The sequence below is a fragment of the Nilaparvata lugens genome, chromosome X, assembly GCF_014356525.2.
Source record: "Nilaparvata lugens isolate BPH chromosome X, ASM1435652v1, whole genome shotgun sequence".
Lineage (NCBI taxonomy): Eukaryota > Metazoa > Arthropoda > Insecta > Hemiptera > Delphacidae > Nilaparvata > Nilaparvata lugens.
The window spans coordinates 47964402-47985854 of NC_052518.1; the positions used below are offsets into that span (position 1 = coordinate 47964402).

Sequence of the window (21453 nt, forward strand, 5' to 3'; positions counted from 1 at the left end):
CTATATATTTTACCATACCCTATCACCCAGAAATTTTTACTTTTACAAACTTATAACACTTTTTAAATGTAATTTTCAGTATAGATTTCTTGCTCCTGCCGCACCTTACAACTTGAGATTTCCATTAATATTCCTAGTCCCCAGATTCAATAATGTATACGGCAAAAGATCCCTCCACTATGTTCTTCCCTACTTATTCAATAGACTTCCCCAAAATATTCGAGACTACACTAAAAAGGACATAATGATGTATCTTAATATTAATGCGAACATACTAAACTTATAATTTATTATATACTTAGATTATCTATAATATATATTATTATTATTGTTACTATTATTTGGCTACACAATTACCAGCGAGTTTTTATATTATTTCTAAGTTCTGGCTGGCTGAAATTCTATTTTTCTCATTGTTGACACTGCCGCCTGCCTCAGCGATGAAATGTTTTATCAAGATAGTGTGAAACAATCCTTCTTTCTATTTTTCTTCTTCTTTTTCATACTTTTCAGTTGATTTTTCTTATTCAACAAACTTTGTAAAGTTATTTTTTAGTTTATACTTTCTTGTTTTTATTACATTACATATTGTCTTTTTCTTTATTTATTTCGAACTTCGAATGTCATAAAAATTCCTAGTAAACTTACCTAATTATGTTCTTAATATTGTTTTTGTGATTGGGCACCCGCCGAAAAACCTACAGGTTTGGCAGGACCCTAAATTGTTTTTTTTGAAATTGTGAATAAAATTTGATTTGATTTTGATTTGATTTGAAATTTGATTTTTGATTTGATTTCTATTTGATTGTTAGTTGACTGACCTATGATGTTCGATCATTAGTCATGTACGACTAATACAAGACACGCCTACCATTCTTCTGAATTTCATGTATTGACCATCGACAGTTCCCAACCTTTATTGGTTAGCCCTCTATAGTGAGTTTCACGTTTTAATGTCAGCAACTGATTAACATTGGTTTGCTATCCCTGTCTGTCATTGGACAAAAGAGATAATTCCATTTACTCCCAACTCCGCACCGTTTCCAAATCGTCAAAAAATTCAATTTTGGCTTCTAGGAATTACTGTACAGTTTTAACAAGCATCTTCAAAGCAGTTGGATCTCGATTGACAGGCTTTCAAAGGTTATTTCCGATTTAAGATCTGAATTTTCAAGCCGTTCTATTCATCATGGATATTCTTCACTATATTCCTACACTACTGCAAGCAAAGTTATTTAAATAGTTTGAAACAATTGAAATCATTAACATGTTTGTCAGATTGAACACAAAAACTGAGCCAATGGGCTTCAATAGGTTGTATTTGTATTTCAGATAGAGAACGAGTTTAATCCTAAGATTGGAGGGTTCCAATTCCATCAAGAGTATGATTCATTATATTATAACATCAATCTCATTTTTTTTTCATGTAATCATTCCATTTCATTACCCAGGTAGAAGTAGAAAGCCTAAAAATCTGAGCCTGGGAATAGTCAGCATGACACCAAGTTGTTGGTTAGTAGTAGTTGTAGGTTTCTACTTGTTATTTGTTTGGTCAGAGTAAGTGAAAGGTAATAGGGACTTGTAAATGTGACTGACTCTTAATTAAGAGAGAACGAGAGTGAGTGACTAAGGGAGAGAGGGAAAGAGAGAGAGAGAGAGAGAGAGAGAGAGAGAGAGAGAGAGAGTGAGTGGGAGAGATTAGATTATATTAGAGTTCTTTATTAATGTATTTTACACAATATTTACTGGCTTATACACTAATTTACATTGAATGACAGTATTGCTTATTATTCAACGAATTTCACAAAGTATGAAAAAATGATTGATGAGAATAAAGATTAAATGAAATTTGAGTAAAGATAATATAATAGTAAATAGAATAGTATGTAGTATAAATCAAATAATAGTTTATATATTTTATATAGTATAAAATAGTAAATATTATATAAATCTGAGAAAGAGAGAGAGAGAGTGTGTGTGTGTGTGTGTGTGTGTGTGTGTGTGAGAGAGAGAGATTGATTGATTGATTCGCTGCCTTTATTATAAACCTAGGAGAGCGAAGCTAGGTCGCAGCCGGCCCTCTCTTACACTCATCCCTCCATACAATTCTAAGTTAGAAAGTTACAACTAAAACAAACATCATAAAATCATAAACTGAAGTTAAAGAGAAAAAATACCTTTAAAAAAATAAAAAAGATAGAGAGACTAAATGAGTGTTGGTGTGATAGAAACAGAGTAATTGAAAAACTTGTATGAGATGAAATAGTTATTTGTGCAACTAGTGCGCAAAGTGACAGTTTGCTGCACCAAAATAAACGTTTATGCACGAGCCATAGGCGAGTGCAGAATAATGGTTTCTTGAGTGCAGCAAACGAACTTTGCGCACATATTTCACATTAAATTTTTCCTACAGTTATCATTGAATATGAAAAGTGAGTAATTATGGGTAAAACTCCCTGAAATCCATCGAATGTTTTTCTGTGTAATTTTATTATAAATAAAAACCTTAATTCATTTAAAATTGAATAATAATAATTAAATTATAATCATAAGTGATTCTATTGAAAATTTATCTGACTACTTGAAGGGGGTTTATCTTATGTAAGCATAGAAATGACTATAATCAAGGCACATAATAAATAGGCAATGCCGTTCTCCACTGCCATTATAAAGTGGACGTCACTATACCACAGTCAGTGTTACCAACTTAATTTTTATTTTCCTGCACTGGTGCTCCATATAAACTACTAACTATTTTGCGTTGTCATGCTGCAAATCTGGAGTACGCAAAGTAATACTTTGCGCACTAGAGCGGAAAAGTGATTCTTTGCGGCCAGCAATCAGTGTAGAAATGGTCACTTTTCAAGGTATCTGTAGGAAAAGAACATTACTGGCAGCTGATAGCTGATATAATATTCAATACTGATTAGTGAATGATACCATAGAGAAACAATAGCGTAAGTAGATATCCCATGGTAAAGGGAATTAATGTCAAAACTTTTACTGTTATCTCAAGCCGATTACTGTTGAATGTTGTGAATTTTTACTGTTTTGTTGGGGTTATAGTGTATGAACGGCACAATTTGAGAGACTACCAGCGTCACACAGCTGCATAGGAAAGAACTACGTGAACTATCGGCTTAGGATAACACTATAAGTTGCGACATAAACGCCCTATACCATGGGATATCTACCTATGCTATCGTTTTTCTATGATGATACTTTCAACCAAGCTGTTATTGTGTGTCAAACATTTGGAATTCCTTCATATGTAGTCTACTTTTATTATGAGAATATACAAAAAAAAAAATTGAACATAAAAATACAAAAAAGATTGGATGGTAAAGAAAAAATCTGAAAGTAAATCGTTCTTTCATTGCTCTAATACCAACATGCTCTTTCTAAACAGAACAGATAACAAGAAACGTATGTTTCTCACAAAAAGCAGTGTTTGATATAATGTTTCTCACATTATATCAGTGTTTTTATTCACAATCAATACACTATATATACTGAACACAATACAATTTATACAGTTGTTGATGAGATGTAGTGATATTATCCATATTATCCAGTCAGTGTCTGAAGACACTGAAGATGACACCATTGGTGTTCAAACACGTATGTAATTTTGCAACAAATTCCTGATATTCCTAGATAACATCACAGTCATTTACTAGTCCATTAGTAGTAGTATTAGTCCACTAGTACATTACTATCAATGCCTAAACCCTAGACTAGATGGTGTTTTGTAATAGATGAGAATCATGAGGAATAAAAAATCAGTAGGCCACTTTGATTTGTAGATTTTGATATGTATTTCTCTAAGTAGATTTCAATAAAACGTTCCTTTCATCGGGAGAGGAGGAACTGAGAGAGACAGATCCAGTTGATATATATTTCTGATACTTTCATCATCCAAAGAATATTTCCACATCATTCTTTTAAAGTGAAGATTGTGCTGAGTGATGGATCATCTCTGATGTACTCTAAATAAAGATTCATATCAATAATCACTCTTTTTTCTAAAGAAAGCACGGAAGAAAAACATATATATGAAGTGAAAAAAGACACACTGGAAAATTACTAACTCGAAGCCCACTGGATGAAAAGGGACCATGAAACATTTTCGAATTAGTGAGTTGGATTCATCTCTATCATGGAGAAGCATGGACAACGAATTCGAATTACACTATTGAGAATTTCCTATCAAATTGGTTCAAATTACTGTGATTCCACATGTTACTGTTGAATTTACGCTCTTCGAACAGACAGCATTTCTGGCTAAGATACATTCTAGAGATTTTATGATTCTGTAGTAAAATTATGATAGATGTGAAAGTGATTGGCATAATTAATAAGTCTACACCCCAGCGCAAGCCTCAGCGTGCTTTATCCTAATTTTCCGCCGCTTTATTTACTCTATTTGGTCTATAAATTGATTAATGTATCTATTCACCTATCTCAACAGTTCAGTCGAACAATCGTGAGATCAAACCACCAGCCATTTCAAGTTATTTTTCATTTTTGAATCATTTAACGCATTTTTTAAAAATAAAATTGAACCTGCACATATAGGAAAGCTAACATTAATTTTTTTGTTCTAATACAAAATATTTCGTCCTTCCTGTTTATTTATGTTACTTTTGTGTAACATTTCCAGTGAAAAACGATATTCTAACTTAGAATTCAAATCAAAGCGAAGATATGGGAGCTATGCGTTTTTAATGGGAGCTCCAACTTTTTCAAAACGCGTGGGAGTTTTTTGAGGTGGGTGAAAATGCAGGGTGCCGCCGGTTCAGAGCTTAGCCTGGGTGCAATACGACAATCAATAAGTGCATAGGGGGCTGCATCCGTGGGGGTGGGATCTAGTCTAGACTAGCATTCACAGACTAGACCAGTCTACAGCTATTCGCACAGTGGCCTTGTCCTATCTCATCCACGAGAGATAAGCAACCTGTCACTCTCACACCAATGTGTTCTCCAACTCATAAGACAATGCTTGTCCTGCTTTTCCTGACGTACCATTCAAGTCTTACTCATTTAATAACCTCAAAATCACGAAGTTATCTTGCTGTTGACCAGGGTATTAAATTAGTGATTGGGAAAACCCCAGTTTGTTGAGCGAGTGTTTTTCTAGTCAACATTGGTAGTTTCATCCAATGAATCGCCTAAAGGTAGCAAAATAACGAGTAGATAATAAAAATTTACATAATCTCAGCAGAGACAGTGAAAAAGGAGTAGTTGTATAAACAGATAGATTTGTCTTAACAGATAACTGATTACACAAGCACCGTGATAAATTATCATCTCTCGTTGAAAAGCTTTCTGGTGATAGCCACAAAAATGATTGAAAATTACTTGACTATAACCAATAAATTTTCACAAAACTATTGCCTCTTATCTGATGAGTTAGCGTTAGTATCATGGTGACATATTCTTGAGAAATAGGCTATTTTGTGATGATTTTATTTGGAATAGGATTAATCATACTTATTTAATCGCTAGTTATACTGATATTAGTCACAGATAGGATTGGAAAATAGTTATAAGACATAATACACAGACAACTTCAAGCAATGACTGAATCGTAGTTAGGTGAGTGTATATCACTATGTTCACGTTATTGAGTTGCTTGAGTTACGAGGTTACATTAATTTAAAATCATACAAACATTACCCTTGGACTATATATGGATGAGGTTTGTACAAAGATAGTAGTTCTATGAACTATGAAGCGTTTTGATACACCTCCTTCTAAGATACTAGAATTATTTGGTACCTACTACATATGCTTCATATAACATGGCATTACCTTGGTTGAACAATAACTAATAATTTTCGTCTTTCCCCAGTACAGTGCACACAGTTTTCTGATTATATGGGTGTGTAGAACATATACAGATGTGATATAACATTTGCTCGTCATATTTGTAAGGGTGAAAAGATGAACTGGTAGGCCAGAAAATTTGGCGTGATTTCTAGAAATTCAATTTTTTGACTCATTTGCAAGTTTATCGGAAAATATTAAAATCTTTATTTTTACATGTGGGTTTCTCGACTTTTATATTAGACTTTAAATTTGAAAATTAATAAACCATGTTCTTTCAGTTTCTGAGAGTGAGATATTCGTAACATTGAGAATGGCTACATGAACTGAATTTCGACTATTTATTCAAATGAGTGAGAGGAGAAGTTAGTGAAGAGAAAGAAATGTGAGCATAATAGGTTCAATATTTTTTATATCATCACTGTTCCTTCTAACAATTATCTCTGTCGTCAATATTTGCAGTTGTAGCCTTCAAAATTTTTCAATTTCGAGGTTGCGGTTGTAAACAATAACCGAATAGTTCTAAAAAATTGCACTCAATCGGAAAGTTGAAGGGTTCTGAGGTTAGAGAAGTGGCAGAGGTTATGTTAACTTTTCGTTAAAAATCGTTTGAGATAAAGGTGCAGGGCCTACCTTTAATTGATCCCGAACTGGTATGAGGTTGCTGGGTTCCCCCTGATTGGTCTTGCTCTGGCTCCTCCCACTTCATTCCTCCGACCGCGTTCCACATTTCATTCATTATCCGCTCGGGAGGAGAACATGGATAACACCCATAACTTGAGGGACTGTCAACTGCTTCCATCTTAAATCCTGTGTCGGTAAGGTCGACAGAGCTTTCTTGGTTTCATTGCCAATCACACTTTTAATTAATTATCTCACAAAGAACAATTCTAACCACTGGAAGATCAGTTGGATGTACACTAATCCAAAAGAAAAACATCAGGCACGTTTTATCAGTACTATCTTACACAGAGCACAAACCAGTTGACACTTGGAATGAATCTATTCATTTATCATTTATTCAATCTATTCATATTTCTTATAACATGACACAATATTAATAAAGTACTTATGCATTCGCTTGTTTGTACTTTCTAGTAACTATTGGTAACTATTTCACATCTCCTTACTCACTCAAATGTCTAAAATGAATACAATTATATTAGGCTCTTCTGCATCACCACGTTCAATGACCTAGGTTACTTCTTCAATCGTAATAGGGACGTTTCTATTGACGTTTAGAATGATTACTGTATTGTGTTATAACAGTTTTATTTGTGTATGATCACTGTTCTGGCCAATCAAAAGCTAAGGATGAAAAGAATTATGCAATAAAAAGTGTAACTTTTTTCGAAATGGTAAAAATTTGAACAATTGAGTCACACTCTGCAATTTGACCAAGTTAAACAAAGAAACTTGGTTCAAACATTTGATGATTCAACAAAGAAGTTTATAAGTGAACAAGTAAAAAGTGGCAATTACAAAGGATTGATCCAAAATATACATTTTTGTGTAGTAATGGCATGCTTATGAAGAAAAGGATGCAAATTAGTAAATTAATCAAATTTTGAACAGAATGAAAATCCATTGCATTGAGATTTGATGACATCTGGCAAAAGGAAACGGAGATTATAGGGGTATATTACAGATATAAATATCTTTACCTTTTTAAATCAGATTTCAAATACATTTCTGTAATTAAACTAACCTTACAACATTAATTTTTTTCTTGCTGATTGATAACTTTAAAATACCAGACCAAGCGTCGAGTAGGGTTTTTTGAAAGATGGAGGACAAAAAATCATCTTTAAAATGGCTTTTTCGTCTAGGATTAGAACACAATTTTGAAATGATTGATTAATTTCATTGATCAGCCAGAATAAAATGTGACTTGTTTGCTAATAGTACTGATATTGTTTTTTCAAAGATCTTAAAAATGCGTCAAAGTCCATAAGTAAAGCAGTTCCATTGTTTGAATCTACTGCTTTGCTCATTTTGCTTGTGAAGTATATAAAATGTAAGCATCAGGTAATAATACTGTTTGAGTAATGAGTACTGGCATTTTTATAAACTAATAAAAAGCGTTAATGTGTGTGTTTTTGTCACCCTCTCTTGAAGTTTCTATCCATACGATAAAACTGGAAAGATTTGAGTTATAATGTGTGAGAAGGCTGGATTCTATTTTTGTCTTATCTGAACATAACTGTTATTAAATTTATAAGATATTATTATTTTCAAGCTGTTTCTGTATTATTTCATTATGAGCTATTTAATTTATTATAAATGCTTATCTATGAATCCTGCTCAATTGTGGAATTGAAATGAAATTTGATGATGTGCAAATGTCTGGTAAAAGTATGTTTCTTCCAAGAATGATAACAGCATAAGACCTAAGCTTGTGCGTGAATAATGAGAGGGGTGGTGATTAAAGATGAATGAAGCTACAATTTTAGTTAGGTTCCAGATTACCGCGAAGTAATTTAAAAACGCATAACTGTCTGTGACATTAATTTGAAGCTTATGGATTGGGCTGACTCATCTCTTATACTGAAGTAATTCTAATTCACACTTTTCAACATTTTGGCGATCAATCAAACACGTAATAACTTGTATAGTATAGTCAACTAATTACTTCAAATCAATTACTGTCGGGCTTTCACCATACCATCTTGTCAGGCAGGGCAGGTTTGCAACATTGTTCAATTATTGCAAAACCAATCTCTATTTACTTTCTCCAATAAAAAAACTGGTTCTTCCAAAAGCTCTGCTGGTTTTTAAGTGATCTCTTCTCATGACAAGTTTAGCATGATGAGGATCTGAATATGTTAAAATAGCCATTCATATCATCCCGGAATTGGAGTATATTGATCAACAATAATTTTTCATAATGGAGCTTAGATTGGATTTCCACCAATCTAAGTAATACCTATTAGTTTAACACTTTTTATAATACCGTATAAAACGTATATACTCATAATAGATCATAATTCCCTGTAATATCTGTGTAGTGATTATTGTTCTATGTGTACTGAATGGTGATATATATTTTTAAAATGAATCCATCATCAATCTTGGTTCTGTGACACGGAATGATAAACATGTTTTTTTCTCAGTAAAAAGCACTGTACCCACTCTCTCATGTTGGTTTCAGTAATCTATAAATCTCAGACCAGTAGTTTACCTAACTCAGTCTCTTCAATCATCAATCTCTTCAGGTATATCTATTTTTCAAGTATTCCTATCACTCATCTCAGTATACTGTACTTTCAGACTTGTATTTTTAATAGGGTACTTAATATTTGTGTTTTTAGAGCTTGATCACTGAATGGGGTGTTAGAATCTCCTTTGTTCTATACCTTCCATAATTTGAATTCGAAATCCGTTCAAGCCGATCGTGAGTCGTGCAATATATTATGCAGAGCCCAACTGATAAAAAGTGTTATGAAAGTTCCAGATGCCAGATTTGAATATCCATCAATGTATGATTGATAAGGCAGTTTTATCAGGGCAATCAGATATCGTACGTCATAATGGCTTTAAATGTTTTGATATTTCAATCCCGATGTATACTATTCCTGTACAAAATATATTGGACATATTTCCATGTGTCTGTATAAAGATGACCTACAATATTACTAGCGTATCAATCCAGAATGACAGGATAGGGAAGATATAAATAAAGAAAACAAGGATGAGGGAAATAAGACAAAAAATAATGAGAGAAAAAAGTGTGGATTGATCGGAGACAAGGTCACCTAATACTTTAGCAGATCAGAAGATACTTCACTCTGGACTACAGTACTATTAGAAGATAAATGGGCTAAGGATTGTGATACCTGAGAAGTATAGCATGAAAAATGAATGTGTATGTGAGAAAGTAATGTATAGAAAATGTATAAGAATGTATAATATAATTGAATATTTAGGCGGAAGAAAGTAGAGGATAATGATGCAATGAAGAAGAAACAGTAGAAACGAACAATAGAGAAAAGGAGAAAAAAGGTAAGAAGTGAAAGAAGCGGAAGAGATGAATGGGATGGAGATAAATTAAATAGTATACAGAGATTAGTTTTCAAAGAATTCATCAAATATCGGACATCTGAATTTAGAGAGGAAGAACTCCAAACTTTATGAAAGCTTTGAGAAACATTTTTCTTGTTATTTTGGAAACAATCTCAGAGTCTTTGAAAGAGGAGACGTGTTAGAGCTATTTCTTCCTATTAGAATACTGATTAGAAATCCCAGGGAAATGAATGTGTCTTCCATCAAAATGGTATCATGGTATCAAAACAAAAGTATTAATCACATCTAAACAAGAGTATTGTTCCAGACCAGAGTTTATGCTACTTGAATTATCCTTATCTAGTACTGATAAATTACTCGTTGGTATCTGTTATCGCCCACCAAAAATAGGTAATTTTACATATTTCGAAAATGCCTTGCTTTCTCTTATGCCTTGTTATAACCGTATACTAGTTATGGGGGATATGAACACCGACTTGAACAAGACAAATCGTAACTTTGACTACTTTCAACTGACTACTATTTTCCAATGCCAAAACATGACTATTTTACCTCTCGATCCAACTCATCATACTAATGAATCAGACACACTCATTGACCTTCTCATTGTTAGTGATCCCAACGAGGTTGTTCAAGCAGGCCAAATCCCAGTCCCAGCTATTTCTGGACATGATTTGATCTACTGTCTACTTTCCCATAAGATACCTAAGCCAGAACAGAAAATTATCACTTGTAGAGACTTCAAAAACTTTGATGAAGCCGCCTACCTGACTGATGTGGCTCAGACTCCATGGCATCAAATTGAAGCGTTACCCTCAGTTGATGACAAGACTTTCGAGAATTGGACTTTGACTTTGTATGACAAACATGCACCTTATGTGACAAGGAGGATTAATTGAAAACGACGAGTACCGTGGATGACTGAAGACATACTTAAGATGATGGGACATAGAGACAAAGCACATAGTAAATACAAAAAGACATTTGACTTGGACAGTTTGATATAGTATAGGAGCCTTGGAAATAGAGTTAAACAGGAATTACGGAACTCAAAGATTAGGTACTTGAATTCGTTTATGACAAACAATAGACGAGACTCTAAATCACTTTGGCAGGGAATAAAAGAATTCGGGCTTTGCAAACAGAAATCGAATCCCCAAATTGACTTGCTATTGAACAATATAAATGACCATTTCGTTTCACACTCTAACCAATGCGACGAAGTTGTCATTGCTAATCATATCGATGATCTTGAAGAGCAGGTTACAAACTTAGATTTACCAATTACTGATCAATTTCATTTCCATCCAATCTCAGAAGAAGACACTTTCAAAGCAATTCAACGTATTCATAGTAATGCTATGGGTGTAGACAAAATTCCTATTAAATTTAACAAGAAGATGTTATTTGCTGTTTTACCAACCATTACATACATTTTCAACAAGTCACTTGAAGAAGGCATTTTCCCTGAAAACTGGAAGTTTGCTTTGGTTCGCCCTCTAAATAAAGTTCCATCACCCAATAAAGTTGAGGATTTTAGACCAATCAGTATTCTACCTGCATTGTCCAAAGTGCTAGGAAGACTCATTCATGCTCAAGTTGTAAAATTTCTAGACAACAATAGTAAGCTTCATAACTTTCAATCAGGCTTTAGAAAATTCCATTCAACTGAAACAGCTCTGCTTCGTGTCACTGATGATATAAGGTTAGCTATGGACCAAAGAAAATGCACCATCCTCACCCTATTTGATTTTTCTAAAGCATTCGATACTGTTGATCATACAGTCCTTTTGAATAAGTTGGCTATTCTTGGTTTTAGTCACAACTTGTTAGTTTGGTTCAAATCCTATCTCTTAGGTAGGAAACAATGTGTATCTGTCGGTGACAAAAAGTCAACTTGGAAAAACGTTATGCATGGAGTACCACAAGGTTCAATTCTAGGCCCTCCCCTCTTCACTTTGTATGCTAATGACCTTTCTTCCATTATCAAATTCTCCAGTTACCATACTTATGCAGACGACCTTCAAATCTATTTAAGCTGTCCCATAACGAAAATTAATGAAACGGTTGGAATAATGAATCAGGATATCATTTCGATAGTGGAATGGACAAAGAAAAATGCCCTTAAGCTTAATCCCATCAAAACACAACCCATTATAATTGGATATTCTCGTCTTATAAACAATATTGATCTTGAATCAATTCACAAAGTTAGTGTAAACGGTAATGACATCCCTTACCGTAGCTCAGTTAAAAATTTAGGCATTATTATGAATAATACTCTTGACTGGTCAGAACAAGTGAACAAAACTTGTGAAAAGGTATTCTCAGCCATGCATGCATTGAAGAAAATGCACGATATCCTCCCTAGAAACATTAAATTATTATTGGTTCAATCTCTCATCTTCCCACATTTAATGTATTGTAATTCTGTTCTTAACGATATGCAAGTCACTCTGAATGATAAACTACAGCGTTGCCAAAATTATTGTCTACGTTTCGTCTACTCTCTCCAACGCCATGATCATATCACCCCAGCCCACATTACTAGTTCAACATTAAAGCTTCCTGATCAAAGGCTTTTTCGAATAGTCAAGCTTGTTAGAGATATCTTGAAATACGGTAATCCAAACTATTTTAAAGATGATTTCAAATTTGTCTCTGAAGGTAGGAGGATAGATGCTTCACATACTAGAACCGGAGAAAGTATATTAAGGATACCCAATCATCGAACTACTATTTTCACAAAATCCTTCCTAGTCAGTGCCTGTCGTGCATGGAATGCACTTCCTGTTTCTATCAGGTCCATCGAGAGTCGAGTGAGCTTCATCCTCACTTGAAAAAAACATCTTTTGGAACAAATGACTGAAACTGTCCGGCCCTAGAACGATCACATGACAACCATCCCTCACCCATCCCACCAATATAAACCTTTAAACCTGTTATAGAATGAATTATATATATATATATATATATATATATATTATATATATATATATATATATATTATTTATAAACTCATGTTATTTTGATTATCCATTGCATACTGCTGTATATTACTGAAAGTTGATTACCCTGATCTACTTTCAGCCTACTTCATTTTATTAATCAATAATTTGATCTTATCTATCTATATAATTATTTTACTTTATCAATTTTCTGTTTTTTATCTCTTAAATATTCATATTAATCGAAACTTTTACAATATTTCCATTAATAAATAAATCCTTAGTTTAATGAATTAAATTAACGTTCTGGTAGAGAGTTAGTGGGGAGGATATTTTTAATATTCTTTCCGAAGAATGGACATTGATATGTCCAAAGCTCCGCCAATTTATGTAGATGCATAACAATATAATTATCTACAGTTATTACAGATTGCTTTTTCCATATCATATACAGTTCAATAATTATTTTCTTAGTCTATATTATGTAAATTCATCTATAATTTTGCTGTATTGTAAGCTATTGTATATAAGTGTATAAGCCAGTATATATTGCAATCTACATAAATAAAGTACTCAATCAATCAATCATAAGAGTATTCTATCATATAGGATGGAATGACTCTTCATCAAATGACGTGGCGAAATTTGGATAGTATGGTATTTTTTATCACGTGAGTACGAATTGTGTATTGAGGTCATTGAGGATAGTTTCTTTTTTCTGATAATTTTGAAACTTGTGCAATAAAATTGCTAAGCTAGGGATACTATTATTATTATTATTATTATTATTATTATTATTATTATTTGATTTCAGTCAAAACTTGAGCCCTTATGTTCGACGAACAGAAGACAGGTAAATGGTGGAACATTCAAACATGCAACTGACCACTTATGGGAAAATACAACATACAGTTAGAGTTTCTAACTGAAGATGATGAATCCATTAGCTTCACCTATGACATTACCATAGTGCTGTGTGAATAGAACTGAAACAATTCTACAACATTCTGACAGAAGTATTGAGTTTATTATTTGATTATATTGTATATGTGATATTATGATAGACTAATAATTAATCTGCTGTAAGTATGGAGTAGCTAAGGGGTATTATAGCTATTATTGATAGGTAGGCTAATCCAAGAAGAAGCATTTTTTGATCGTTCAAAAATTCCGTTTGTAAATATTTACCGTTGTCTGTTTCCACCTCCAGTATGGCAGAACGAGCATGAGAGTTTTCTTTGAACCGGTGGATGACAATGATGATGAAGAAATGGTGGATGAGGAAGAGGAGTGTGGAGTAAGGATGAGTGGAGGAGGTAGAAAGCGGGCAAGGAGGGAAAAAGAGACAGAAGTGTGACGCAACTTGCAGATAACCTGACCGACTCAACTCAGCCAACCAACTTTCTAATCCCTGCTTCTATCACTTCTCACTTGCTCCTTTCAGTGTTGCTATTTCCTTCGCAGTCTCTTTCACTGAGCGCCTAAGTGACGTAACGCGACGCTTTCCTCCTCTGCCTCCTGCCCCACGCAACTCAACGCAATGTCTGCTTTTCACACTTCTTCTTCTTCCTCCTCTTTTTCTTCTTCTTCTCCTTCTTCTCCTTCCTCTTCTTCTTCCTCTTCTTTCTCCACTTCTTCCTTTGCAATCCAACAGACATTTCCGCCTCTCCCATGTTATACTATCTCTTTTCACCGCAACACAACATAATGTATCATAATATCTTCATCATAAACAAACCTAATAACTCAACGCATAACTGTATTCTCCTGGCTTATAACTTATCATTTTATTTTCTAATGAATTCAATATCATATTCTCTCAAAAAAGGTATTTTAGCTAAAAACTCTCTCTTTTATAATAATAATAACTCTTTTGGACTAAAATGCAATGAAAATTTGGGAATGGAATAGCATGCTATAAGCCTGTTTTTCCGTTTTCAAACATTTTATGATTAAGTTGTTTTGTCATTGTTGTTAAATAAATAACTTATTATTATTGAAGTATTATAATGTTCTTGTTATTTATTCAAGGAGGAGAATATGAGTAGTTGAGGTTACATCAAAAAGAAGGTATAATCAATTAAGATGATGAGTAACAGTTTCATCAGTCAACCTTGTAAATAAATTTGAGCTTCATTAAACCTGCAAACTCAACGTTCCCATAAGCATTTTTCTTCGAAAATAAGTTTAGAAAAAGTTATGCGAGTATTAATGAAGTACTGTATATGATCCTACAAATTTTAAGGTTCAGTCAATTTTCGGTCGAAATTTGAGTCAAAAATTCAGTTATAAATTAATTTATGTGGGGAGTTGAGAATGGAATCAGGCCAAGCAGCAATTGAAAACTAATTCAACGCATATTTAAAGAAGAATATTTGACAAATATGAGTAAAAAGTCGCTCGGAACCCATCTGAAACCGAAGGACAAAGTTATCTCTTATTCGTCATCTCAACGTATAAATCAACGTAATTCATGATCACTCTCATGACTCACGCATAAGCATGAAGTTTGTAGGCATCATCTTCAGCAAAATAAAGGATTGGGAGAAATACTTGTCAATATAATTAGAAGAGCAGCTCAAGGAAGAAAAAAAAACACCAAGGCCAGTCACTAACTTCAAGTTTTGCCGGGTGTTTTAATTCTACAAATAAGCAGTGATTTATGAATTCTGTAAAATCGATCAATGTTCTTGAATATGGCACGTGAACCTTCGATGCGCTTCCCTCCAAGCCTCAAATTCACATTGATTTCTCAACACATTGACAAAATTTAAAAATGATAATCTTCAATATGGAGATTTCACTGAAATTCGGATCGCATGTAACATTCACAGTTATTACGAGTATTACGGCGGTGGATCCTATACTTTCTTACGGGAATGATTAATATGAGAGAGTAGTTCAATAGTTCTTCTTCATCAAATTCATATAGAATTCCTGTTTCAAATTCGGTATTTACAAAGGCGCCTGAACCTGTTTCATTTGTATGTTCACCATCTTAGAAACGATCTTTGCAAATGTAGTCTCTCTCTAAAAACATTATCTGAACCGAGATATTCAAATTTCTTTCACATCTTACCATATTTCAAGAGTGATGCATTATATTAAAATATCATTACCATTACTTGATTGTTTGGACCCCGTTCTAATCGGTCATATTCATTTTGGTGTTACACGTTTTCAAGAAATGTTTATGTTTTTGAAGGGACGGATTCAAAGATCCAAAGGTTCAAAAAAGCTCACACGTCAACCGAAGCTTATTGTGTGTCCCTTGTATGTTAGTTAGGCAAACAAATTACTGTGCCCTTCACAAGGTCCAGGATTTTTTTCCTATACTAACATCCCATTCCTCACCTAGTTGCTTGCTGCCAAACAGAGCCCTTCTTCTAGCCCCAAGTCTGACTTTTATTTCTGAGTCCAATCGTGTGGAGATGTTTCCTGAAGTGGCCGTGTCCAGTTAAGCGGAACCCCGCTTAGCCAGCTCATCTACACGCTCGTTACCTCCTATGCCTACATGGCCAGGTACCCAACCAAGATGCACAGAGTTGCGTGTTGCAATCCTCTTGAGTGTTTTGTGGCACTCCAACACCAATTTAGACTTGATTTCATTAGAGTCAAGAGCCTTGAGGGCTGCCTGACAATCTGAAAGGATTACCATATGCTTGTTGAAATAGTGTCTGGCAATGCCTATGTTGGCACAAGCCATGATGCCCCAAACCTCTGCCAGAAAGATGGCACAGTGTTGTCCCAGACTTGCATAAACTTTTGTTCTGGGTAAATCACTGTACACCCCATTTCTAGATTTCACTTCAATGAGAGAACCGTCCATGTACCAGACAAGGCTGCCTCTTTTGGGATGGGGCCCCTCCTAACACTTCCACTCCTCTCTGGAGCAGAATTAAACAGAGAAAGGTTTAGTGAAACCCAACTCCATACTCATGACATCTGACATCATTTCAAGCACAGCTTTGGTGATTGTGCAATGGCCTGTTCTAGACAGGCCTTCTCTCCATTGGCTTGCAATTTTCAGTCGGTAGACTGATTCACGTGTTTCTGCCATAATAAAGATGTTCAATGGCAGTAAGCCAAGAGCAACTTGAAGAGTTGCTGATGGGCTGCTCATGAAAGCTGCAGTGACTAGAAGTGTTTGCATCCTTTGTAGACTTGTGAGTTTGGCTGTGGCTGTAAATGTACACCAGACTAGTGATCCATAAGTTACCTAAGTCCTTATTACTGCCTTGTACAGCCACAGAGCTATGTGAGGCTTTATCCCCCACATGGAGCCTGCAAATCTTCTGGTCGTCATAAGCACCCATTTAGCTTTATGCAGTGTATTGTTTAAATGATTGTTCCAAGTCAGCTTTGAGTCAATGGTCAGCCCCAAATATTTGACTGTACTTGATACTTCAAGCCATGTAAATCCAAGTTTCAACCTGGAGAGAGACTCCAGGTTCTTTTTCCTTGTAAATGAAATGACTACAGTCTTCGAGGGATTTATGTTTAGTCCCTCTCCAAGACACTAGTCATTAACAATTTTGAGGTTGACGTTCATGACAAGAAAAGGTAATATCAATCTCTATATAACTTGATATAATTTCCATTCATCATTCAGTCAATTCTGATCTTGATGTACAGTCTATGATGAATTCACTTCTTCACACAGATTCAATTGGATTTTTATGTAATAAGAAATGATTATTATAAGCAAAAATGAATCACAAACCAAGGTTTTCTCGATCCGTATATTATTGATAATCTGCTTTCAATTCTTATCTTCCATAATCAATCCAGGAGCTTCCAAGTTTAGAGTTCTATGCGTCTTAGAAAGAAAGCTCCAGTTCCAAGTTTTTGAGTTTTTCAGAGCTTTCTAGAATGGTAATATGGTTTGGAGTGCTGTACTTAATACCACACTGTAGGTGGAAATTGGAGCTTATTTCAGTTAGTGAGTAGGATTGGGGTGGTTATCAGAGGCCGGTCATTGAACCGGGCTGCTTTGGCGGCCTCTTTGAATTTAGCGTAAAAAATTAGCAAACATTTATTCGAAGATTGCATGCACCTTCTTGAAAAACACCCTCTCAACCTCCTGCTTATTGTGTGTCTTCCTCTATATAGGTCAGAGACCGATCGAAGATGGGGGCAAGAAGTGAATAACTTTCTCTGGTCGAGTCAAGTTTTAGAAATAGTTTATTCCTAGATAAGTTATTGAACCCTTGACAACAAATATTATCTATAATTGGCGATTTCTATAGAACTCTTATTGAATGAATCTCTCTAGTTTATTCGTTAATGAAAAAGTATATCATACATATCATAGCTTACTACATGGTAAATAATATAGTATTTAGCACATATAGTCACTTTCAACTTATAAATAAATAACACTTTACAGATTACACGATTATTTACAGAAGAAAAATACCTTAAACACCTTAAAACACCTTATCTTACATTATGGAGATATTTTGGCGTCTGAGTCGCCTTCGTTAATCATTGAGACTGCAGTAGTCTTTATAGTCGCTGAGATATCTCCTATAATGTTTTTTAAATGTTTAATCCCTGTATATACATATACATATTGGCCCATATGAATAAAACCGGAGCAAATGCTCATGAGCAAAAGCATGGAGCATAAGGTTTTGCACATGAGCAAAAGGTAGAAGCAAAAGCATTTGCTCATTTTTATATGAATAAGCTTTACCTTATACTCTTACCTTATGCTCCTGAACTCTGGAGCAAATGCTCACGTATTTTAGAGATTTTTCATCAGCTGATTCGCTTTTGTAGCCTTAATTTGTTTTTATAGCTCACGGAAGCGCTAAATATGCAAGTAGGGTGCTCCGCTTGTGTTTGCGTCGTCTGCTCTGTTTTCTATTTATGAATAGAGTTTTAGGTTAGTTGAGTTTAGAATTTTGAAATAATAGCGTGAAAAAATGTCATCTCTATAATAATCTTCAGCATATTCTTATAATATAAATAATCTCCTATTTTGTGATGGCTATCTTTATAACAGGTCTATCTTTTGTATTTTTTTTGTAGGGATAATGGTGATATATATCATGGTTGAATCTAATAAGAGTTTTATAGTTCTCAACTATTGGTTGTGATCGTATCTGGTATAGTTTCCTCTTCCTCATACGGATTAGTTGAGCCATTTTACTATGAGCAAAAGGTGATAAGCTGCTCTAGACTAGACTCACTTTTTTTGAAGCATTTGCTTCAAAAGTTGAGCAAATGCTCTAGTTTATTCATACAATTTTGAGCAAAAGCTTTCACTTTTGAGCAAATGCTCAAACTATTTTTTTTGATGAGCATGAGCAAAAGGTTTTGCTCACGTTTATTCATAGAAAATGAATCAAATGCTCCATATTTTAGAAGTATAAGCAAATGCTCACCTTTATTCATATGGCCCATTATCTGTACTGTGTTATTTATAAATATAGTGTAAAGTTTATTTATATATCATATAGCACACTATTGAACGAACCCATCAACATCTTCCTAATTACTTAGGAAAAGGCATGACACTTTTGGAGGCATCCCTCTGCAAAACCCACATGCCTTTTTAAACTGTTAAAACTTGAAAAAGAAAACTAACCATGAAAAAGAATTTGAGTCACTTTGAGTGATGATGATAATAATAATAATAATAATAATAACAATAATAATAAATATTATTTAGTTGTAAAACTGCAAGGTGGGAGACGCTAAGCGAAACTAGTTTATTTTCTTGTTACGAGTTATTTTTATTTGCCCACAACCTTCTTCATTTTTTGGGAAATCCAGCTTTATTTTATTCGCTTAATTTTGTTCTTTCTCATTGCGATTTTGTTCCTGATTTTTAGGGTGATTATTATGATGGTCTTATCGCCTGGTGGATAAGATTATCTGTAGACTGACAAGCATGGGCATATGGCCTTTCAAACAATCGATTTCGTGATAAGACGTTTGGAATGATAAGACTTTTAGCTCTAATAAGAAATATGAGCAATCTGGAGAATTTATCAATAATCAGAAAAATCATTTTGAAAATTGTCATCGAATCGAACCAGAATTCTCAAAATTTAGATTTATCAGACATTGTATTTCTGATAAAATATTTTAGAAATGGAAATCAAAACAAAATTTTGATGACTTGGCCTCACTGGCAGTTTGCCTTCACGATACAAGACAACTGACTACGGTATTCCTCCAAGTCCAGGTAGAAGTCAATAAACCTTCAAGGATTGTTGCCATAAAAAGTTGTATCAACTCACGGCAATGCATGAGTCCAAACAACCTTTTATTCGACTCCTTTTATCGCCTGACCCAATTACAGCAGTTCATAAAATAGCACATTCAAGCTTTATTTGAAACTGAATAATTTTTAGCTTTATTATCACTCTGGCAAAAGTTAACAGCTGAATTTATGTCTAACGAATAACAGATTACGGTGTTACTGAACATTTGATCAACCGAAGACAGAAAAAAACAGTTTATCCCAAGACAAAAATATTGAATGTCCGCGGATTGAGAAAAGTAAATATACGTTTGCTCATTTCAAGTAACACTATCATCATAAGAGATTGAGATTGGAATCACGTTAATGATTCTCTGCGAAACCGTACTTCTAGATTACCTGACACCTCCATTTTCAAAAGGAAAAAAGTCGCATATTAGAACTAAAAGTAGAGTTTTCATTATTAAACCCCAAACCAACCGTGGAAAGATCGGATGACATGGACAATGATGAAAATAATGTCGAATACTCTAATAACTGAATTTGCGCACTGAAAAATCTATAAAACATGTCATAACTGAATTGAATGCAGATACATTATTTACCTAGGGCAGGGAGATAAAATACAAGTTACATTACCGAGTTTCGTTAAACCCTGGCATCTACACAGCATCAGATAACATGAATTCCATATAAAATATTATACTATTGAGTTTTAATATAGATTTTAAGGGTAGAGACGGATTTCCACTCATCAGTGTCAGTGAACGTGTCCGGGACAAAATTATATTATATAATATATATCTAAAAAAAAAGTATTATAGTACAACTTTTATTCCCAAAAGTTTCAATGTGACTACTCATACCAGTCGGCCGACTGAGTGATAATAATTCCATTAGAACTCATGGGACTTATATTTCCACTGTATCGGTTCTGACTCTGATACTGATAAGTGGGAATCAACCTTAAAGAGTGTTTTTGAAAACATGGGACATAGATTTGAGTAGACAGATTAGATTAGATACAAGTATCGCTTCCTTTTTAGAATGCTTACGAGAATAGTACAACACACCGAATCACGACAAGAATAATAAAGACTGATCAATCTTAGTTTGATTTTGTAAAACGACTTCAGACATGAAAGTCAGTCTTTCTTATTCAGACATTGAAGTAAGTAATTTACTTGAAGACATTTCAGTAATCGATCAGTGCTTTTCGACATGTTGATAGCTTTACTAATAGCGCAATTTGAAAGCTGGAAATGAGGGCCCCCCCCTCATTGAGTGAATATTTATTCGATTGCTACAACCGGGTTCACACATGTGCTATTGTTCTATTTCAATTCAATAAATAAATTCGAGACAGGACTTGTTATCAATGTATTTTGTATTATTACATTATTTTATTTATTCGATTGCTACAACCGGGTTCACACA

General features: G+C 34.1%; 1 protein-coding gene across 5 annotated transcripts in view; it reads right to left on the bottom strand.

Moving 5' to 3' along the window:
- Window positions 1-21453, bottom strand: part of LOC111054728 (probable nuclear hormone receptor HR3) — a 269988-nt gene that overhangs the window by 125457 nt on the left and 123078 nt on the right. For 2 of the 5 annotated variants that reach the window (XM_039441263.1, XM_039441257.1), the window contains exon 2: window positions 6463-6971. The exons of the other annotated variants lie outside the window; for them this stretch is intronic. In XM_039441263.1, the coding sequence (XP_039297197.1) occupies window positions 6463-6631 (169 nt within the window). In that variant the 5' untranslated portion in view covers window positions 6632-6971. The remainder of the gene's footprint in view (window positions 1-6462; window positions 6972-21453) is intronic. 5 annotated transcript variants of the gene reach the window in all.